At 45.9% G+C, this 24,495-nt stretch overlaps 1 protein-coding gene across 4 annotated transcripts in view; it reads right to left on the bottom strand.

Moving 5' to 3' along the window:
- Window positions 1–24,495, bottom strand: part of cgnl1 (cingulin-like 1) — a 185,005-nt gene that overhangs the window by 106,414 nt on the left and 54,096 nt on the right. For all 4 annotated transcript variants that reach the window (XM_069911437.1, XM_069911434.1, XM_069911436.1 and 1 more), the window contains exon 8: window positions 7,830–8,042. In XM_069911437.1, coding sequence (XP_069767538.1) covers window positions 7,830–8,042 — 213 coding nt within the window. The remainder of the gene's footprint in view (window positions 1–7,829; window positions 8,043–24,495) is intronic.

The raw sequence follows: 24,495 nt of genomic DNA, 5'->3' as shown, positions 1-24,495 counted from the left end.
CAGGGCCCTGGAGGGTCCAGGAAAAAAATGTCACAGGCCTGCCTGCCAGGTTGAACATGGTGGCCAGGGTGAAGTCAGACCCATCCCTCTCCACCTGGAAGGGGATGGATTCATCCACAACGTGCCTTGGTGATGTTGCCCTTGACAGGGAAAGGTGGTAGATTTCATCAGGGGGCGGGCTTTGTCCATGTAATTTGGGTCCCACTGGGTGTAATACGAAAAGAAGCCCAAGCACCTTTTCAGGACCTTGAGGGTGTGAATGGGAGATCCAACAGGGGATGCATGCAATCAAGGTCGAGCCCAATGACGCCACTGTCCACCAGGCAGCCCAGGATGACCAGCCATGAAGTGCTGAACACTTACTTCTTTTGATTGTATGTAAGGTTGAGGCTTTTGGCCAACCGGAGAAATTTCTGCAGGTTAATGTCATGATGCTGCTCGTCACGGCCGCAGATGGCCACATTGTCCAGGCCTTTTGGCCGTAGTTGTCCACTATCCAGTCCATCTCCCTCTGGAAGACAGAGACGCCATTGGTGACCCCGAAGGGGACCCAGAGGAAGTGGTAGAGGTGGCCATCCACTTTGAAGACAGTATACGGGCTGCCCACCCGGCAGATCAGGAGTTGGTGGTAGGCTGACTTGAGGTCAATGGTTGAGAAGACCCAAAACTGGGCGATCTCGTTCACCATATCAGCGATGCAGGAGCAGGTAGGTGTCCAGCTGGGTAAAATGGTTTATCGTCTGACTTTAGTCGATGACCACGCGGTGCTTCTTTCTGCTCCTGTGCCCTCCAAGGGCTGTACTGGGTTTATAATCTCTTCTGCCAGAAGCCGTTTGACTTTGCTTTGATGAAGGCTCTGTCCCCGGGGCTGTATCACTTGCACTTGGTGGTGACCGGCTTGCTGTCGGGGGTGAGGATCTCCAACAGGTGGTGGGAGCCGGAGGATAGAGAGACTACAGGTCATGTTTGGAAGGGGAAATTAGGTGGTTTAAAAATTGGTAGTTGTGGATCGTTGGGGGGTGGCCTATCAAACTGCTTGAACTGGCTCTGTGACTCCAGTCCCAGTACGACTGGTGCGCAGAGTTGTGGCATGATAAGGAATTTAAAGTTCTTGTTCTCCGTGCCCTGCACAGTCAATGTCACAGTGAAGCTGCCGTGGATCTCTGCTGAGTGGGATTTAGAGGACAAGGAGACTTTACACTTTGCCGGGGTTATCCCGAGGGAGGAGCACTGCACTGTGCCCAGGCGAATGAAGCTTTCCGTAGTCCCTGAATCAAATAGGCAGTTCGTGATGTGACCTTTTACCTTGATGTCCATCATAGCCCTGGCCAGTTGATATGGGCTGTCCTGATCCAGGGTAATCAAAGCCAATATCTGGTCGCAATCTGAGTCACTGCTCTAGAGTTGGTTCAGAGACGCCCTCCAAGATGGCAGCTCCCTTGCTGCACACACGGTGCTGCTCCTCGCCACCGGAAGTGGTGCCATCCCACTTTGCCACCCCCATGGTCCCACCAAGCTGTTTCCCAGAAGTGACACCGGATATGAAGCCAGAAGTGGCGCGGTCCAAGGTGGCAGTGGCTTCTGGCTGCATGCAGCACTGCTGGAAGGGGGTTCGAACCTACATACCTTCCCCTAGTGCCCCTTCTTCCCACAGGTGGAGCGTGTGGTGTTTCAGGCCAGGCAGCTCTTTCGGGGATGTTTTGCGTGGCCGCAGAAGTAGAACTTCGGGTGCTTGATGGCGGTGGCCTGGGACCCAATGTCCAAGATGGTGGTGCCCATGCTCCCCATGTGGCAGCTATGTTTCCTGAGAAGACCTCTCGTGTTCAGTTACACTGTCTCGAGCACTTTAGCCAGGTCGACTACTTCTAGCAGGCTTTGATCAGGCTTTTCCAGGAGTCTCTATCTGATGTGATCAGACTTGAACCCACCACACGTGAATCGTGCATCAGTTCCTCCAAGTGGACAGCAGTAGAGACCTCTCTGCAGCTGCAGGCTCACCCCACGACCATCAGGTACTCATCCACCGACTCACCAGGTACTTGTCTACGACTGCCAAGAAGGTACCTGGCATAGATAACATTTGTCGGGTCCAACACTCAGCTCCATTGTGGCCAAGTGGTGCAGTCCCTGATCATCTATAAAACGTGGTGGCCGACCTGAGCGAAGAGTAGATCTTGTTTGTCTTCCTCACTCTGCACGTCGTTGTGCCTCATGGAAGCGTTGAGACTGGGCAGCCATTGATCGAATTTGACTGAGGCCTCCGGATCTTTAGGGCCAGTGTCCAGTTTATCCGTCTGTGCTGCCTTGAACATGGCCCAAAAATTGAAGGTGATTAAATTGGAGCTCTATCGATCAACCACATTAGACAGAGTTGTGATTAATAAGCATTAATCACCTTAAGACATCAACACATTTCCCATGTTGCTGGTCCAGTTCCAAGGCAGCTACTGAGGGAGGAGTTTGTGCGTAAAAGTCTTTATTGGAATTTCTGGGGGTGGGGGGGGGGCAGAATCACAAGGACAGGGGCAGGCCAGCTCATACAATACACCACACAGACCATAAGGAAGAAGAGCAGAAATAAGCCATTCACCCCATCAAGTCTATCCTACCATTTAATCATGAGCTGATCCATTTCCCCACTCCTGTTCGGCTCCGAATCATGAGTCCTCTACCGGCATCACCTACGGCTCCTAGAACGCTTCCACCAGCGTTGTCTCTGCTCCATCCTCAACATTCATTGGAGCGGCTTCATCCCTAACATCGAAGTACTCGAGATGGCAGAGGCCGACAGCATCGAATCCACGCTGCTGAAGATCCAACTGCGCTGGGTAGGTCACGTCTCCAGAATGGAGGACCATCGCCTTCCCAAGATCGTGTTATATGGCGAGCTCTCCACTGGCCACCGTGACAGAGGTGCACCAAAGAAGAGGTACAAGGACTGCCTAAAGAAATCTCTTGGTGCCTGCCACATTGACCACCGCCAGTGGGCTTATATCACCTCAAACCGTGCATCTTGGTGCCTCACAGTTCGACGGGCAGCAACCTCCTTTGAAGACTGCAGAGCCCACCTCACTGACAAAAGACAAAGGAGGAAAAACCCAACACCCAACCCCAACCAACCAATTTTCCCCTGCAACCGCTGCATCTGTGTCTGCCTGTCCCACATTGGATATGTCTGCCACAAACGAGCCTGCAGCTGACGTGGACATTTACCCCTCCATAAATCTTCGTCTGCGAAGCCAAGCCAAAGATCCATTTCCCCACTCAGCCCCACTGGACGGCCTTCTCCCCACAACCTTTGATGCCCTGTATAATCAAGAACCTATCAATCTCTGCCTTAAATACACCCAATGACCTGACCTCCACAAATGCCTGTGGCAACAAATTCCACAGTTTTACCACCCCCCCCACCCCCCCCCCCCCCCCACTCCGGCTTAAGAAATTCCTCTGCACTTCTATTCTAAGTCAAGTTGAGTTGGTCACCTGAAGCCCTTCAATCCTGAAGTTATGTCGGCTTTGAACCCATCAAGCACCCCCATCACCACCAAGAAGGCTGCAAGGGTTTGCAAGAATATTGTCGGTAAGTTACGCACCTCTGGAATTAAAAACCAGCAATTATATTCAGAACTCACATGACATTCAGCGGCAATGGAATGATCACGTTGAATCTTAAAAACCAGAGGTTAATTATTTTCAAATGACCCAGATGCAAGAGTGACCAAGCAATTAGTTTTCAACTTAACATTTCGGCTGCTGTAGATTAAAGAAAATGTCTCTTTGTGAAAGAATTTAAACGAATTAACAAATTAACAAAACAATTCCATGCAAACAATGGAACATTAAAATGCCCTGGGGGAGAACAGAACTATTCTTGCTCCACACAGACCTACTCTCCGCAATTTTTCAGGCCAATTGTAGCACATAACATACTGGCCTTTCATCTTGTCGCTTCCAAATGACAGTTCTTTTGGTAGCAAGGGATACAGTTTGTATTGCCACTCATTAACATGTTGCCAAATTACATTAAGAAGGTTTCACTGGAGGCATTTGCACAATTATGATTACATGTCAAATACTTCACCACGTGATTATAAAAGAGAAAGAAAGACGTAATGTCTAAGTCAATACCCATGCTGTACCTGGTACACAAATGCACGTGTGTAAACCATAGATTCTCAAGGTGGGATGTTCGTCCCCGGTGGGGCGTGGGAATATTTTGGTGGGGCGTGGGGCTTAAGAATATTTTAATTGGGCATTGGAATATTTTGGGAAATAATTTAAAAATTGGTTTGGAAAAAATAAACTCATTACGTTGGTGTGAAAGATGTGACTTGGTAACAGTATAACACGATTGAGGTGACTTCCTATTAAAATCACTTTGTTCTTTTTATCATCGTAAGATGTGTTTTTGCTGCTCTGTTGTTTCTCTTATTTTATCCTTGGTTAACATAATTATATTTTTTTCTGGCCGGTCTTATTATCATCCTTGGCGACAAGGATTCCAAATCATCTCAACAATCACATTTCCGTCCAGACCCTTTACTTTTCCAGTTGAGTAGTGAGTGAGACCTGTATCTGCATGCATCTTTGTGCACTAGTGTATTGACTGGGGGGGGGGGGGTCCACCCCAGGCACCATCCTGAGGGGGGGGAACAACAAGATCAGAAAACAATAGGGACCCCAGAAAGTAAAGCTTGAGGCGAGCACAGTTTTGATGCAATCTCTACCAGAAAAAAATGTCAGAAACTGTGCTAGTGTTTTATTTAGGGTCAGTATTCTTCCTTTGATTCGATTATTATTTTTATTACATTTTTCAATTCTAAGATATGATAAAATATTGATTAATCGGTTTCAGGGAGCTCGCGCTGTTGTATATTCAAAATGAGCAGACCAAGCAAGCAAAACATTCGTCGATATTCAGTGGAGTTCCTGAAGTTTGGGTTTATACCTGCTGTACATGACGAACATGCACCCTTTTGCCTTTTATGCCCACAGACTTTGGCAAATGAATCATTAAAAACAGGATGTCTTGAAGCTCATATGAGGGTAAAACATCCTAACCATGTCAATTCAAAATTGCAAGATTTTAAAATCGCTGAAAGAGAAGTTTGAAAATAAATTTTAAAAATTACTTCATTATTCGCTGTGCAAATTACAGCCCTTGAAGCTCTGAAATTTTCTCTGCTGATCGCAAAACATGGGAAGAATTATAAGATTGGGGAGGAACTGATTAAACCTGCAATATCATCATTTCTCCAACAGTTCTGTAAAAGGATGACAAAGATGTCCAAGCAATGCCCTTGAGTAATAGTTCTGTCTGCAACAAAATAGATGACGTGGGTCAAGATGTTGAAAAACAGCTTATTGAGAAGTTCAAATCACGAAAACTCTCAATACAACTGGATGAATCTACCGTAAGGGACAGTGAGGCTCTGTTATTGGTATACGTGAGATATATTGATCAGAAAGAGTTTCAAGAAGAGATGTTGTTTTGTGAATCATTTGAAACAACCACTACTGCAGTTGATATCTCCAGCATTTGGATGAAAATGAAATACCAAAAGGAAACATTGTATCAGATGGTGCACCTGCTGCAATGGGTTAAAAAAAAACCCCAGAATGTTTAAAATTAATGAAGGATGAAAATCTAAACATGTTGGTTATGCATTGCATTATCCATTGAGAAAACTTAGTTGCCAACAGTTTCCCGTTCTACACGAGCTACTACATTGTGATCAAGAGCATCAATGCCATCAAAGCTAATGCCAAATATGAACTTCTGTTTAAGCAGATTTGTGTCAATAAAAATGCAAAACACATGAGATTATTGTTTCACACTGAAGTAAGGTGGTTGTCAAAGGGAAATTACTTCAAAAGGTTTATGGAACTGTTTGATCTCAGCAAGTTTTTGAAGGACAAACCTGAAATGAAGCTCTTGCAAACAACAGGTGGCAAAACTTATGCGAGTTACTTGATGGAAATTTTTGAGAAACTAAGTACATTGAATAAGCAACTCCGAGTAGCAAATATGACACTCGTTAATGCAAAATCAAAGATATTTGGATTCATGACTCTTCTAGAATTATGCCAAAGGAATATTTCTACAAGAAATTTCAGTCAATTTTATTGGTTGAATAAGTGCGAGGTCACTAATGCTGCTACAAACGTCATTGTTGACCATTTGAAAATGTTGGTTATCGACTTCAATGATAGATTTTGTGATTTAAAGGCAATGATTTTCGCTCTTGGTTAACCCCATTGCTAGTGGACTTATCTGAAGTCCTAGTGCAACAACAAGAGGAGTTATCTGAGTTGCAACGTGTTTAATCTGTGCAAACTCTCTTCAAAGTGAAAGGAACCATGATGTGGCTGTCTAACGAGATCGAAAAGTAAGACCCAAACTCGACTACTTTAGCAAGGGAACTACTGATACATTTTCCATCGTCCTATTTAGTGGAATGTGGCTTCAGTGTTGTTAGTGATTTGCTACAAGCTAAGAGAAACCGACTGGAAATGACAAAACATGGAAATTTAAGGTTGATACTAACAAAATTAGTCCCCCCAATCAAAAAAAAAGCCAGCGTCAGGGGTAAGGTTCCCACTGAAGTGACGACAATTGTTGAATGTGTGTTTGAGATGGTTGACATATTGAAGTAGTAGTTGAATATGAAATATGTGTTCCAGTGTATTCCTGATCTTAATTTCATTGAAATACACTTTAAGTAAATTATTTAATTAAAATTTGTTTTGAATATATAACTTTTTTCCTTCTAATAGTGGGGTGTATGCTTTCATGAAAAATTAAAGTGGGGCCTAGGGCCAAAAAGGTTGAGAACCACTGGTGTAAACAATCATATCTGTACTTGTGGCCACAATGCACATCATTCACAACAGTGCAAGCTGTTCTTGTGAGAAAAACTAAACCATTGTTACTTCTGGTAATTACTTCTCACTGAGATACTGCCTCAGGAAGGCAGCCAACATCATAAAGAACCCCCCATCACCATCACCCTGACCACAACTTCTGCTACTTTCAGGCAGAAGGTACAGAAGCCCGAAGGCCAGCACTTTGAGGTTCAAGGACAATTTCTCTCGAACAGCTGTCAGGCTCTTGAACCGCCCCTTACACTAATCACCTCAGACACATCAAAAGAATTGTGTATTATTGCAAAGTTGAAAAATTACTTTTATTGCACTGTGGTGGCACATATATTTGTAGCGGCAAACCGGCTCCGCTTGTTACGCGTGGTCAGCGGGGCAGCCGCAGCATAGCGGGTGCTTCTCTTCCTGTGCAGACCGGAAATACACGTACACACTCACGTCAGCGTGACTCGAGTTCCAGGACGTAAGCGGCAGGCTCCAGAAGGCCTTAAATGCTGCAGCGTGAAGTAAACTAGTTGTGCTTAACGAGCTCACAGCCTGCTGTCTCCATTCTTCCCACTGGGCTCGCACACACACGAAAATTGCTGATAAGATTTATTATCAATCTTTCTTTAGCATTAATTATTTTGTTCCATTTAATTTAAAGTGTACTATTTTCATTAATGAAGTATCTGTCCCCCTGCAGCAAGAATTTTAGTGTACTTGTACACTGTGCAATCTATATTGGCATTCAAAGAACAAAAACAAATTTATTATTTGTTTACAACCTACAGTGAGCTAAAGATACAAAAATACTTCAGACCGGCCAGCGTAGGATTGTGACCCTTGCAAGGATGTAGCAGAATGTATTGGTTCCACCCCCCACCCCCCCAAACCCCAACCAAAGTTTTCCCATCAGCTCCGCATGTTTCCAAAACGGAAAGTGTAAAAGTACATTGTCACGTTACCTGCATTAGATCTTCGATCTTTTTCTTCAGCTTCTGCTTCTCCTTTTCATGCTGATCTTTGAGCTCTTCCGTCTCCCGGTCGTGGTTGGACACCTCCTCCTTCAGGACGCCTCGAAGAGCGGTCAGTTCCCTTTCCCTCCTCCTCAACATCTCCTGTTGTTCTTCTTTCGCCATCAGCACCTCTTCCAACTGATGCTTTACTTCAATCATTTCCTGGAACCAGACACAGGATTCAGGGACTCTGCCAATGGCATTCCTCACGCAAACACCAGCGATACAAAGAATTTGGGGTTTAGATGAGGGGTTGATGCATTACGCACGCACACACACACACACACACACACACACACACACACACACACACACACACACACACACACACACACACACACACACACACACACACACACACACACACACACAGAGATTGCGAGCAGACAGCACCCCAGATGTGGCGCTGGAAACCTGCACTCCAAATCTTGCTGCACCTCTGGCCACACTGCAACAGTACAGTGGCCTCGATCCAAGGGTGGAAAATTGCCCAGGCAGATTCCATTCACCACATAGAGCACAATAAATACAATCAGGCTATTCTGTTTTGCCACAGTCACTCTCCAGCAATCTGCCACCAGTTTGGGCTGTGCCAGAACCATTGTGCTCCAGTCTTGGTCCAGCTGTGGAGCACAGAGCTGAACTCCAGAAACATTGCAAGGACAGGAGCCAGGACAAAAAGGCAGCACTTGGCCAGGTGGGCATCCAGGAGCCCTGATTGGACCTCCAATAATTGGAATGACTGGAACCCACCAATGACTTGAAGAATACATGAAAAATCATGTTAAAGACAAAGGCTTTTTGAGGTCACTCATCCCGCATCACCATAATTTCTCAGAACAGTATTCTCAGCCCAACCATCTTTTGCTGCCTGATCGATGACCTTCAGTGATATCAGAAGCAGGGAAGGCTGCTGAGGAGATAGACACGGACTGAGAGGTGCCAAGTGACACTGTGACAGGAAGGTGCCCACCATCTCCAACAACACATCAATGGCATTCACGTTGCTCAGGCCCCTGCCGTCAACTTCCTGAAAAAGCAACTGGACCAGCCTCACGGGGCATTCACGTTGCTCAGGCCCCTGCCGTCAACTTCCAGAAAAAGCAACTGGACCAGCCTCACGGATAAGCCGAGGCCAGGGTGTGTGCTGTGGGCCCGTGAACAGGCTGAGGCCAGGGTGTGCGCTGTGGGCCCGTGAGCAGGCCGAGGCCAGGGTGTGCGCTGTGGGCCCGTGAGCAGGCCGAGGCCAGGGTGTGCGCTGTGGGCCCGTGAGCAGGCCGAGGCCAGGGTGTGTGCAGCAACTGAATCATTACCTGGCCCTGCCAGACCTTACAAGTGCAGTTATTTGAATAAAACGCTCATCAACCAGCACTCCATCCCCCCAACCCCATCCCTCCTATCCACCACTCTGAGCATTCATTCTCTGTCACTGCCCCACATTGGCTGCCATACACCATCCACAATGCCATCTGCCTGGGCTACTTTGATATCTCCCAAACCCCAACCGCAAGGTCAAAGGCTTCAGGCGCACATGTTTAGCACATGAGAGTCACACATCATCCTGACCTGGAGCGACATCACTCTTCTTTTGGTATTTGGCCTGCACATTGGAACTCTTCCCAATAACGTTCTGGATATACCTTCCCCAGAAGGACTGGTGGTTCAGAAGGATGTTCACCATATTCCCAAGAGTAAACAGAAATAGGTAATAAAAGTCGGCTTCATTAGTGACTTGCAGGCGAGGAAGCCACGCAGGCTATGGGCTGCTGGTGACTTGAGATCAAAGAATTCACACCAGGCTGCAGGAGACTGGCTCATGAGAACCAGGTATCTAAACCAGGTTTCGAGGGGGTGCTGAGGCCAAAAAGGGCTCCTAAAGGATGCTGGGCGCTGAAGAATCTCATCGTCTCAGAGGATTGGATCTGGGCATGAAATAAACTGGAGTATTGGGCAGCTGTCAGAGCACTGGAGGCAAATCCACAGATAGAAACTCTCTTTTGCATCTCTTTCATGGACTGAAAGGGATGCTGATGGTGAATCGTAGTCTGCCTTATGGCAGATTAAAGGCAATTTTGTGTATTATTACATTTATGCTTCATTACATACAATAAATAGTGTCTGATCTGAATTTCCTGACAAAAAGCTTCAGACCCATCTATTAGTTTGATCAGCCTTTCAACCTTCATTTGTCAGAGTGAATCGTCCTGTCCTGCCAAGTTCTGTGTGGTTTGGTTGCACAAGCTGCTGAAGGCATGTGGGACCAGCTCCTATAGTAAATACAACATCAGGGTCCTAGCTGGCTAGCTTTCCCCTGTTATCCTGTGCCACGTCCCACCTTTGTGCAGATCAGCCGGCTCCCCCTCCTCTGCAGCTTGTAGTCAACTTACTTTCATTCAACGTTCATACCAGGTGTGGCCAAATGGGTTCATATGCGTCTTTGCATCATTCACCTACTCAATAAATGATCCGCTGCTTTAAAATAGCTCCCAGAGTCTGGGAGAGAAGAGGCTTGGAAAAAATCAGGAGTTCCTTCAGGAGGGCCCTGTCAATCACCACCACCCACTGACCCAATAGAGTCCGTCCAGTGAATGGTTGCAAGATGGCCCCCATCCCGACCTCAGGCTCTGCTACATAATCCCAATAAGGTGGCCCGGAAGGGTGCAGCTGAATTCAGCACAGGGAGCTTGCTTGCTTATTTCATGGGTTCTGTTATTCATCAGGGAAAATCAAAGAGCTGTCCGCGTTTGGTCAGTATACAGTAAAACTCCTGATATCCAGCGCATACGAGGATTGGTAGATGCCAGATAAGTGTATTTTCTGGTTGGTTGAGATTTGAACTTATGATTAAGAATAAACAGTTTAAAAGACAAAAATACCAAACTGTACTTACACTGAACAAACTTCACCTGCATGAATATATAAACCTTAAAGCATTTTACTTTACTTTCAGTCATATTCTTTGAAAACATTTAACCGCCAGAAAACCAAATAACATTATAGATAATTACACCACCCCACCCACCCCACACCAACTTTATAGATAAAGCCTCTGACCGGGGCGTCTCTTACTAAGCAGGGATAAGAAGACAGTTTAAGAGGTGAACGGCATCAACCAGCTCTTTAACCTGGGCAACGCCATTGCTGTTTCACTCAACTTTATTCAAACAGCTGCTATGAGCAAAGCCCAACCAAAGCACTCCGCTGGCTGAATATTTGCATCTATCGTCACTAAAGGTTTAGGTGTTGCTTCAGAGAACATGAACTTTGACAATTTTAAACTTAGGCATTTTTATTCTTATTTATTTTAATTCTTATTATTTATTTTCCTTGATTTTTTTTGTCGGTTGCTTGAGGCTCCTGATTGCTTGAATTCTGGGTAAAAGGGGTTTTACTGTATATAACATCACAACATCATGGACCAATGTGTCTGTACTGTGCTGTAGTTTGGACATACAGCTTAGGAGTCCATGCGATCCAATTCACCTACAACCTGTACATTTTGAATGATGGGAGCCAGAGCACCTGGAGGAAACTGGCGTAGGCACAGAGAAAACGAACAAACTCCTTTCTGACAGCGAGCGTGTAGCGTAGATAAAAGCTCACACTTGTCTAGAGGGGGATGTAACACTTTTATTAGCTTACAGCACAGGTAGGGTTCATGGAAACCAGGGTTATATATGGGCTCCTGGGGGAGGAGCCGGGACCAGTCATCAGTGCAGGACACTTCTAGTGAATCCCAGTTCACTATATTGACCTGTTCATTCAGAATTAAGGGTCTGTGAATGAAGAGAAGCCGGTAATAGACACAGAAGAAAAATATTTACAATACTATTTACAGATTCAGGCAGTCCAGGGATCTGGAAATTCTGATGGAGCACCATAGCATCGGGGTGGGTGGGGGGGGGGGGGGGGGGGGGGCTTGGGCTCTTTGTGTCTCCTGGTCTACCTGTGATGGAGGAGTAATGGGCTGGGGCTCCAGCTCGACAATAGGGGAGGTTCACTATCCTCCTGAACTGGGTCCCCCGAGGACCTGGGTGGGGTGGGGAAAAAAGCTCAGTAGCTCGTGGGGCCCTGAGGCAACAGATCCCCTGTTCCAGCGGGTGCCAGGTCCAGGGAGACTGTGTTCTCCCTGCCATCCGGGTACTCCATGTAGGCATACGTGGGATTGGCATGGAGCAGTTTCAACCTTTCCACCAGGGGGTCGGTCTTGCTTCCCCTCATGTGCTTCATGAGAAGGACCGGACCAGGTCTAGTGAGCCAGGCTGGGAGCGTAGTCCCTGATGCCGACCTTCTGTTGAATGTAAACATGAACTCTTGAGGAGTAGCATTGGTCGTAGTGCAGTAGCGAACTTATTGAGTGGAACGCAATGGGGAGGACATCCTGCCAGCACGAGTCTGAAAGGCCTTTTTGCTTCAGGGCAAGTTTGACAGCCTTCCAGATTGGGGCGTTCTCTTTTTCAACCTGCCTGTTCCCCCCAGGGATTGCAACTGGTAGTCCTGTGGGACTCGATGCCCCTCACCAGTAGGTAATGATGCAACTCATCGCTCATGAAGGCTGAGGCCCGATCGCTATGAATATAGCCGGGATGCACGAACAGGGTGAAAATGGAGTCTAGGGCCTTCATAACGGACAAGTGAGCATGTCTGAGCACGGAATGGTGAACGGGAAGCGGGAGTACTCGTCAATGACCGAAAGAAGGTAGATGTTCCCATTCATGGAGGGGAGAGGTCCCTTAACATCGACGCTGAGCCATTCGAAGGGCCTGGATGATTTAATCAGGTGTGCTTTCGCGGGGCGAAAAAAGTGCGGCTTGCACTCAGCACAGACCTGGCATGACCTGGTCATTTCCCTGACATCTTCTATTGAGTAGGGCAAATTGTGGGACTTGACAAAATAAACCATGTGGGTAACCCCTGGATGGCAGAGCTCAGTGTGTATAGTCTGCAGTTCACCGGTGTGTGCAGAGGCACAACGTCCCCTGAACAAGACATCTGGAGGGTCATTAAGGGCTCCTGGCCGATAGGCAATGTCAAAACTGTAGATGGAGAGTTCGATCCTCTACCTAGCAATTTTGTCATTCTTGGTGTTGCCAAACATGAATGCGATAGAGCGCTGGTCCGCGAGGAGCGTAAATCTCCTACCAGCCAGGTAGTTGTCACATTTGTGGCCCAAAATGTGAAATTGATAGCACCATCAACATATGATTTACCCGTTGAACATCGGCGTGTATTTATTTCTCTGCTTCCATTATTCCACCATTCCGCACCTGCATACATCGCGCGCATGCACTCTGACCTCCGGTCAGGTTAATAGCTCAACCTCTATCTGCATAGATCTCATGCATATTCATTATCATGACATCCCTGCTTTCACCGGAAATAAACTTTATATCTTTGTGTCTTAACCTTTCAATCTAAGTGTATATCTTGTATGAATATCACCGAACATAATACATTGCTGTGTTTCTTTCTGTTTAAATGCAAACACTTTAACACTATCAATAGCATTTTTCTGCCTTCCAAACCAACAAAAGCAACATCAAATTCCCTCTTCACAAAATGTAACGTAACCATGTTATAACCAAATGTAATATAATGGCTCAACATTTCTTCTGTAGTTATACTAATACACAATGGTCACCTCATATGCAAAATGTAAACGTTTAAAATTATACGCCCCACATATTTCCTTCCCCTTTATTTTTCATGACTTTTTTTTTCCGTTCTATAAAACCACATATTTAAATTCCAATACTTTTGTTTATTTTTCATTTAATACCAAATAGTCGACCAAAACAAAAATGCAATTCTTACAGCACTCATACATGTACTTTATGATGTATTTATCAAAATCACTGTCCAAATGTTCCCATTCTCATTCCTCTTCCTGCATCAAAATACTTCTGATTGTTGGTTACTGCTACTGATGGTCCAAAGTTAAACCACGTCAAGTATAAAATAAATGTTCGGCGCACAGTTTTCTTTTTCTAATAACGCTAAACACAACAGCGATAATCCAGGTAATCATAGCACAACTTCACAAAGGCCTCTTTCTCGGAGTTCGCGATGGTTTCCTTCCTGATATCCACATATACGCATTCACTGCGTGTTTCACAAGGGCGGCGTTCGGCGTACACCCTTTACATTACTTCTCTTTTTTTTCCACAATCACCACACATTTCCACTTTTCCTTGGCGTGTATCATTACTGCGCTTCCACTGAATCAATGCACTTTTTTTTTCTTCATTGAAACTCATTCCAACTATCACAAACTTTCACTTTCATGATAATGCGGGCACGATTAGAAATATGGCACAAAATCTTCATATCGCTTAGGTGGTTTCCTGTCCCGTCTCAGCCTTCCTGCAATGCTACTGTCGCAACTTGGTTGCTCACCCTCAGCACCAGAAACACTGCTCGCTACGGCCTCTGGTGTTTCTAGTACTCTGGCCACTTCATCGGAAAAACTGGTACCTACCTCTGGAACGTCGTCTGGTCCCTCAGGTTGAGCAACTCATACTGGATTTCCAACCACTTAACTCAGTGGGGCTCTGGATTGGTACTTTTTGACACCAGACACGTTTCTTTTGTAGAGGACTCCACCTGGAGACCTGACTGTCACCATACTGCCGCTTCTGGATACAACAGTGTAGGGTTGATGGTAATAAGGTGTGTCTAGCTTACCACCACTCTCTTGCCTCACAAGAACATTATTTCCAGGCATGATGTCTGAGTACCTGGCCCCACGCCTCGAGTCTGCATCCAGCTTTGCTGCCCCCTTCTTTTCAGCATCGTGGTCCCTCATCTCCTGGTTGTCCCTGATTTCCTTCAGTTCGGGCATTTTTGTGCGGATTTTCCTCCCGAAGAGTACTTCTGCTGGACTTTTTCCTGTGGTTGCATGAGGGGTTGCCCGATAGACAGCTACATAGGACAGCAATGCTTCTCTCCAGTTCTGTCTTTCTGCATGAGCGATTCGTAGTCGTTTTTCGATGGATTGATTTTGTCTCTCTACTTCTCCGTTGGCTTGCGGCCATTTAGGAGTTACTTTGTGATGGTGGACGCCTGTGGTCCTCATATATTCAGCAAATGTCTCTGAGATGAACTGTGGACCATTGTCAGAGTATAGTGTAACAGGCAATCCATGTCTCGCGAAGATCTCTGCCAATGCTTGTATCGTTTTTTCAGTGGTCGTTGACCTCATCACAGAGTACTCATAGTATCTGCTGTAGTAGTCCACCACTACCATGATTGACTCGCCAGTTGGTAAAGGTCCGAGAAAATCAACAGCTACATCGATCCATGGTCCTGTCGGGAGTTGCGTACTCCGGATCGGCTCTGGAGGATTACACCTACTTGTGAGTTGACACCCATGGCAGGTTTTGACGAATTTCTCCGCGTCTTTATCACAACCTGGCCACCATACTTTACTCCTGAGGTTTTGCTTGGTACCAACAATATTTAGGTGTCCTTCATGAGCTAATGATACGATCTTCGGTCTCAACCTCCGTGGTATCACCAATCTACAACCCCTCAACACACACTGCCCGATGCAACAAAGTTCGTCTCTAATGGGAACATATGCCTTGTGAGTGCACTTGTCCCTTTGTCCACTTTAGATAGATTCTCTAACTTCCATGAGTTCTGGGTCATGTTCGGACTCTCTCTCAACTTCCCTCGTTGTCACAGCTCCCGGTGTCGACTGGATAGCTACAAAGCGTACAAAGCTCTCTGCTTCTGTCCCCAGTTTGTGGGCATCCATCTTTCAACAATCTGGACAGCGGATCAGCAATGTTTGCTTTCTCAGCAATGCGGACTACTCTGTACTTGTACGGTTGGAGTCTGAGCACCCATCGTTCTATCCTGGCACATGGTTTGGACCTGGTGGCATAGATCACCTCCAATGGTTTATGGTCCGTGATGAGTTCAAATTCAATGCCATACAAATATGCATGGAATCTCTCGCAGGCCCATACAAGTCCGAGTGCTTCTTTCTCTGTCTGAGAATATCTCCTTTCAACGTCTGTCAAAGATCTGCTGGCATAGGCAATGATTTTTGGTCCCTTAACATGCGTCTGGATCAACACGGCTCCTAAACCAACAGGGCTAGCATCCGCTATGACTTTGGTTGGTGCATCCGGATCATAATACCCAAGAGTATCGGCATTCGTCAGACTTTGTTTCAGAGTTGTGAATTCTTCCTTCTGCTCAGGGCCAAAATGGAATGGTACACCTTTCCTGGTTAGTTTCCTCAGTGGTTCTGCCAGTGTAGCAAAGTTAGGGATGAACTTTGCGCAATAATTGACCAATCCCAAGAAACTCCTCATCTCCATTGCATTCTGGGGTTTCCGTGCATCGGCAACAGCTTTCACCTTGGCATCAGTTGGGTTCAGTCCTTCCTGTGTAAGCCTGTGTCGCATGAAGTCCATCTCTGAGACACCGAACTGGCACTTGTCTCCATTCACAGTAAGGCCTGCCCCCTGTAGTCTGGATAGCACAAGCCTCAACCATCTGTCATGCTCTTCCTGTGTAGCCGCATGGACTATGATGTCATCAGAAATGCTGGCGACTCCAGGAATGCCTTGAATCACTCGATGGATTTTGTATTGGTAGATCTCAGGAGCTGCATTGATGCCGAACGATAGCCTCTTGTACCGGTACAATCCACAGTGAGTCACAAATGTTGTCACGTCCCTGGATTCTAGGTCCAGCTCTAGTTGATGATAGCCCCATTTTAAATCAATTTTTGAGAACACCTGACTGGTTGTTAACTCCTGGAGTACTTCTTCTACTGTTGGTATGGGGTGTCATTCTCAAATTATAGCTTCATTGGCCATCCTCATATCACCATTTGGTTTGGGCACGATCACTACTGGGCTGACCTATTACGTTGAATGTTCTACAGGTTCAATAATATCTTGCTCAATCAACTCTTTGATTTTGGCCTCTACTTTCCCACAAAGTCCAAATGGGGTTCTACGCACTGGTTGCGCCTTGGGTTTGACCGTTTTGTCCACTGCTAGCTTTAGTCGTCAACCTTTCAGCTTTCCTACTCCCTGGAAAATTGCGGTGAATTCTTGCTTCATATCCTCGTATGACTGAACTGAATTGACACGAGCTCCAATATGAAGTATTGCCAGATCTTGCGCCGTGCGTCTACTCAGCAATGGTTCTCCCCTCTCGTCTATGACAACAAACTCTGCTTCGGTGTGCTTGTCACCAGCTTCAACAGTCGCAGTGAAACATCCAATGGTCTGCAATGGCTTGGTTGCTGTGCATGGATACAGTTTCTTTGAACACTTCTTTGACGTACAAATTATCTTTTTTTTCCAATTTCTCCCATAAATGTCGGTCAATTACATTACTGTCACTGCCTGAGTCTACAATGACCGGAACTGTCACACCACCAATTATCACTGGGATTTTCTCATGATGGTCATCATTCAATGTAAACTGATAGTATTTCTGCCCATCCTGGTTGTCATCATCATCGTCACTTTCTGGGTCACCTTCTATATGTCGAATAGTGCCTTGCTTTCTCTGTCCATAATTGCCTTTCTTTCCAGGAGATTTTCCTTTCCACCAAGCTTTGCCCTTTGAAGCTGTACTTTTCCCATTCTGGTTTGCATTTGACTTGCTTTTTCACTTCTTTGCAAAGTGGTCTTTACCTTCACACTTTCTACAAACTTTGCCTTTTGCTGGGCAGCATGGGTCTTTTCCAAAATGACCTCTGTCTCCACATCTGTAACACTCCAAGTCACGTGTCGGCATATTTCTTGGCAGGCTATGGCTATGCGAGAGCCTATTTACTTGTTGATCAACTTTGTGTTTACTGGGCTGGCTTGAGTTGTCTTTCAGTTTCATGGTATGAAATTGCCGCTCAACAGCCTCTAATGCAGCAGCTATTGTTAAAGCATTGGTAAATTTCAACTCACCCCCGTTTTCCAGCAGTCGCCTTCTGAGTTTGTCTGATGTGCAGTGCTGCACAACTTGATCCAATAACTGGTTGTCCAAATCAGCTGCCACATAATTGCATCCAACAGCCAGTTGTCGCAATCTCGTCACATACTGGGCGACCATTTCCCCATCTTCCTATTTTATTTTGCGAAACAAATGGCGTTGAAATGTGGCATTTGGTGTCACCACATAGTGTGCATTCAAAGCATCTACAGCTTTCTGGTATTCCTACTTCCTTCCAGTATTCAAAAGCGTCTTAAAAGTTTCCCGAACTGCAGGACCTGCGGTGAAGAGAAGTAACGCCCTCCACTGCGTTTTCTGTTCCGCCGTACTCCCATCGAGAAATAGGTCACAACTGTCGGCGTAAGCTTCGAACTCTTCAAGAGGTAATTAAAATCTGTCTTGGCTTCGGCCGAAAGGGGGAAAGTGGTGGCCTTTAAGAGGGGACGAACCTTGTCAGCATATTGAGAGACCCACTGGGTGTAATATGAGAAAAATCCCAGGGATCTTCTCAGTCTTTGTGGTTCCGGGGAGGGGAAGCTCTATCAGGGGGCGCATCCTATCTTAGCCAGTTGTGTAGTCCTGAATACACACTTGTCAGAATTGTAAGTGAGATTCAGGGCTCTCGCCGCATGGAGAAAGCTCTGGTGATTGGCATCATGGTCTTCCACAGTATGGCCACAGATTGTGACAGTCGAGGTAGAGAAAGGTAGCCTTAAACCCATACTGGTCCACCATCCTGTCCATCTGCCGCTGGAAAATAGACACCCTATTGGCAATACTGAAAGGAACCCTCCGGAACTGATAGAGTCAACCGTTAGCCTCAAATGCCAAGCACGGGCGGTCCTCGGAACAGAATGGCAGCTGGTGATAGGCAGCGTTCAGGTCGATGATCAAATAGACCCGATATTGCACGATATCGTTCACCATGTCCAAAATGCGAGGGAGGGGGTATGCGTCCAGGAGTGTGTATCTGGCTATAGTCGATCACTAACCTAGACTTGTTTTCCCCCTTTACTACCACCACTTGCGCTTTCCACCGGCTGGTGTTGGGCTTGATGATCCCCTCCACCAGCAGGCGCCGGGTCTCAGTCTTTATAAACTCCCTGTGTGCCGCACTGTACCTCCTGCTCTTGGTGGCGACCGTTAGCCTCAAATGCCATGCACGGGTGGTCCTCGGAACAGATTGGCAGCTGGTGATAGGCAGCATTCAGGTCGATGGTCGAATAGACCCGATACTGTCAGCAGACAGGTTTGGGAACAGGGGCGGGGGGGGGGGGGGGTGTCGATGCTCAGCGTGGAGAGGCTGCAAGTGGGTTCTGGGGAAGGGGACCAGAAAACTCCAAGGTCATGCTTTTAAGGTGACACAGGAAGTCCAGACCCAACAATACTGGAGCACACAATTAATCTAAAATGTACATGCAAAATTTACAAAATTCCCCCCCCTTCAAAATGACAGATGAACTATACAATGTTTTTTTACATGTGCTGAATGGAACTGAGGTGCTAGGAAGATTTGGTAATGAGAGGGGTACATTTTTAAGTTATATTTTTGCACAGTCTGTGAGTCTATGAAACTTTCCATGGAGCCTGTGTCAATCAGGCAGTTGGTTGAATGTCTGTTTACCTTCACCGTCACCATTGAGTTGCTGAGCTGGTGAGATCTATTCTGGTCGTCGGAGACACAGTGTTCTTCCCTCAAGTGGCCCCTCCGTTCTGAGTTGACCTGTGCAGGTAAGATGGTTCCGACCTTGTGGCGCGGCAAGATGGCCGCCCTCCTTCCTCCTCTGATAATGATGAAGGCGTGGAATTCAAAATCAGGCTGCTACAAGATGGCCGCTGGGCCTTTTTGCACCATTTCCATAGGCGGCAGGTTGTGCAGCAGGCGATCTCGAGCGAGTTTGGCGCAGATGACTTGGGACTGGAATCTGATCTAGGAGCGGTACAGGCTATGGACTTCCCCGGAACTCCCTTCGTGTGGCAGACCCTTGCCCAATGTCCCTTCTTCCCACAGATGGAGCACGCAGTCTTTTACTAGGCAGCAGGCACGGGGGTGCTGTCCCTTGCTGCAGTAAAAGCACTCCTGAACTTGGGAAACGGTAGCCATTAGGCCGTAGCAGGAGCAGCTGGTCCTTGGAGGTGCTCACCCAAGAGCGTGAATTTGCTGGCCTCAAGGTCATCGTTCTCGAGACTGGCCTGTTCCAGTGATTTGGCCAGCTCAATGTGGCTAGCGAGGTCCTTCCTTCCCGACTCGAGCAGTCGCTGCCTTGTTGGGGTCCAAGATTTCATACCGTGTTACAGCCGAGTCGCGGAACAGATGCATGTACATCATGATTCAGGAAGTAGGAAAACAGAATACTGTGACTCAAGCCCTATAATAAGACCTTTAAACTCCACATATTAACATACACATCTTGAAAATGAGTCATATGACTCAAGAGTCCATTTCTGAGTTTGTAGTTGTTAGCCAGGCATCCTAAAATCAATGTTTGGGGTCCCGCCAATTAACATAACATAACAATTACAGCACGGAAACGGGCCATTAGGCCCTCTAGTCCGCACTGAACCAAACACCCCTTTCTAGTCCCACCTCCCTGCACAATGTCCATAACCCTCCATCTTCTTCTCATCCATATACCTGTCCAACCTTTTCTTAAATAATACAATTGACTCCGCCGCCACTATTTCTCCCGAAAGCTCATTCCACATGGCTACCACTCTCTGAGTAAAGAAGTTCCCCCTCATGTTACCTCTAAACCTCTGCCCCTTAATTCTTAACTCATGTCCTCTTGTTTTAATCTTTCCTCCTCTTAACGGAAATAGTCTATCCACATCCACTCTGTCTATCCCTTTCATAATCTTAAATACTTCTATCAAATCCCCTCTCAACCTTCTACGCTCAAAAGAATAAAGACCTAATCTGTCCAATCTCTCCCTATACTCTAGATGCTTAAACCCAGGTAACATTCTGGTAAACCTTCTCTGCACTCTCTCCACTCTGTTTATATCCTTCCTATATCCTTCCTACACAAAAGAGTATGGAAAAACAACCAACTGAAAAACCTCACAAAGATAAGCGTATACAGAGCCGTTGTCATACCCACACTCCTGTTCGGCTCCGAGTCATGGGTCCTCTACCGGCACCACCTACGGCTCCTAGAACGCTTCCACCAGCGTTTTCTCCGCTCCATCCTCAACATCCATTGGAGCGCTTACACCCCTAACGTCAAAGTACTCGAGATGGCAGAGGTCAACAGCATCGAGTCCACGCTGCTGAAGATCCAGCTGCGCTGGATGGGTCACGTCTCCAGAATGGAGGACCATCGCCTTCCCAAGATCGTGTTATATGGCGAGCTCTCCACTGGCCACCGTGACAGAGGTGCACCAAAGAAGAGGTACAAGGACTGCCTAAAGAAATCTCTTGGTGCCTGCCACATTGACCACCGCCAGTGGGCTGATAACGCCTCAAACCGTGCATCTTGGCGCCTCACAGTTTGGCGGGCAGCAACCTCCTTTGAAGAAGACCGCAGAGCCCACCTCACTGACAAAAGGCAAAGGAGGAAAAACCCAACACCCAACCCCAACCAACCAATTTTCCCTTGCAACTGCTGCAATCGTGTCTGCCTGTCCCGCATCGGACTTGTCAGCCACAAACGAGCCTGCAGCTGACGTGGACTTTTTACCCCCTCCATAAATCTTCGTCCGCGAAGCCAAGCCAAAGAATTAGGCGACCAGAACTGCACACAGAAGTCCAAATTAGGCCGCACCAACGTCTTATACAATCTCAACATCACCTCCCAACTCCTATATTCCATGCAATGATTGATAAAGGCCAGCATACTGTAAGGTAAAACATCATGAGATGGGAATGTGTAAGGAGTTACCCTGTGCGGGGCTGTAACAAGATGTGAATGCATCCTTGTACTTACAAGATAAGAGAGACATTGATGGATTGAGAGGCAGGAAGCTAGCAGGGAAAGGATAGCAACAGTTTTAGTCATTGGACAAGTAATGATATGATGATGTTCTAAGCACGTATCCAAGGGTATAAAAAATCACCATTTTGCTGATAACGGCAGAATGCATTCTCCGACTAACATTGTTAGTCGCAAGTGTTACAATACTAAAAGCCTTCTTCACCACCCTATTCACATGAGTTTCTACCTTCAGGGAACGATGTACCGTTACTCCTAAATCTTTCTGCTCTTCTGTATTCATCAATGCTCTCCCATTTACCACGTATGTCCTATTCTGATTCTTCTTACCAAAATGAAGCACCTCACACTTATCAGCATTAAATTCCATCTGCCATTTTTCAGCCCACTTTTCTAAGCAGCCCAAATCCCTCTGCAATCCTTGAAAACCTTCTTCATTATCCACTATTCCACCTATCTTAGTATCGTCTGCATATTTACTAATCCAATTCACCACCCCATCATCTAGATCATTAATGTATATAACGAACAACAATGGGCCCAATACAGATCCTTGAGGCACACCACTGGTCACCGGCCTCTAACCTGACAGACAATTATCCACTACCACTCTCTGGCCTCTCCCTTTCAGCCAATGTTCAATCCATTTGACTATCTCAAAATTTATACCTAAAGACTGCACCTTCCTAACTAACCTTCCATGTGGTACCTTATCGAAGGCCTTACTGAAGTCCATATAGACAACATCCACTGCGCTACCCTCATCCACATTCCTAGTCACCTCTTCAAAAAATTCAATCAGATTGGTCAAACATGACCTTCCTCCCACAAATCCATGTTGAGTGCTCCTGATCAGACCCTGTCTATCCAGATGTTTATAAGTACTATCTCTAAGAATTTTCTCCATTAATTTACCTACCACAGACGTCAAACTTACAGGCCGATATTTGCCAGGCTTCCTCCTTGAACCCTTTTTAAATAACGGAACCACATGCGCAATGCGCCAATCCTCCGGCACTATCCCCATATCTAATGACATTTGGAAAATTACCGCCAGAGCCTCTGCTATTTCCTCCTTCACTTCTTTCAATGTCCTGGGGAAGATCCCGTCTGGTCCCGGAGACTTATCCACCTTTATATTCTTCAAAAGCTTAAAACTACACCTTTTGTAATCTCTATATTCCCCATATTTACCCAATTTGCTTTTTTTATCTCACATCTCCCAATATCCTTCTCCTTAGTGAATACCGAAGAAAAGAAACTGTTCAATATCTCCCCCATTTCTCTAGGCTCCATACACAGTTTTCCGCTCTGATTTTCTAAGGGACCAATTTTGTCTCTAGCTTTCCTCTTACCATTAACATATTTGTAGAATGCTTTTGGATTAGTTTTCACCCTGCTTGCCATAGTTTCCTCGTACCTTCTTTTAGCTTTCCTAATTCCTCTCTTAAGATTCCTCTGACATTCAATGTATCTTTCAAACAAGGTTTCTAACGAGGTTTCACTGTATTTTAATTTTTGAGGGGCTCTGAGCATATTCTTTCTGACATTATTGTTCTGACTTTATTGGTTAAGGATTAAATGGGGCTCAGTTGGACAGCTTGCAACATTGTCCCACAGTCTTCTCTCTTCTGAGTTTAGAACATATCAGATATTCAGATTCAATCCTTCAGTAAATATCCACAGAGACTTGACAAAAGTCTCTTGATTGGGTCAGGAAATGGATCTTGTAATAGACGGGCCAGCTTTTTTGGCTGTGTACCTCTTTAGAGATTGCACCAACTGCTCTTAACAGAGACATCGTTAACATGAACAGGCCACATCCAATTTGTTCACCTAAAATACATGCTGTAATAGAATAAATAAATATTGGGAAAATTTGGTAAAATTAGAGTAGGTTACATATATACACATTTTAAAACAGATTTTATTTGAAATACTGAAGAATTCATATTCAGTGTACTTTACAGAAACTATGGAGAATGCTATGCACATTTCACAAGTAGGTGCTAATAAAAATGACATCATAAAATGAATAGACTATTGTTTGGACTGGAGACACTTTGGCTGATTACAAGGCTTCTGACCTTTCTACAAAATGCTCACAGAAAGGTCACTCCTGGGTTTTGTTTACCTAAAGGCAACAGCTTGACCAAGAAAGATAACTTCTGTGGTTTGCTGAAGAAGGTGGAGGTTTTGTGGCAAGAGAAAGAGTCACATGGGCTTTCTAAGCAGTCTCAGTTGGAGGGAGAGGGAGAGATGAAACAAGCTCTCTCAGCCAGTGTTGTGTGTGTGACACTGAAAGATGGCTGAAACAAGCAGGAGAAGGTTGTTGGAAACAGAAAGCTCCAGAGTGGCGGATGGCTGGAAGTGCTATCTGTCTGATGTTCCTCTTGAAATAAGTGGAACAGAAAGGAACTCTGTGGTAGCCTGAAAGAAAGAGGTTATCATCTGGAGAACCCTGATGGGGCAAGTTTCATCAGCAAGACATTGAGGTGACTAATGGTGGGACCTCAGTTGTGGAAATCCTGGAACAACAAATCTCTCTCTGCCAACCCTACGAGAACCTTCCTGAGTGGTGAACATTTACCTTTCAAGCACCAAAGCCTGGTGAACTTTATACATGTTAAATTCTGTGCACAGTATAATTGCCTGCAACCAGAGAACTTGGAAGAATGAGAAGTGAGATTGGACTGTGAACCCAAGAACTTTTCTTAAATTTACAC

Source organism: Narcine bancroftii, chromosome 14, assembly GCF_036971445.1.
Source record: "Narcine bancroftii isolate sNarBan1 chromosome 14, sNarBan1.hap1, whole genome shotgun sequence".
Lineage (NCBI taxonomy): Eukaryota > Metazoa > Chordata > Chondrichthyes > Torpediniformes > Narcinidae > Narcine > Narcine bancroftii.
This window is presented reverse-complemented; position numbering and strand designations above follow the sequence as displayed.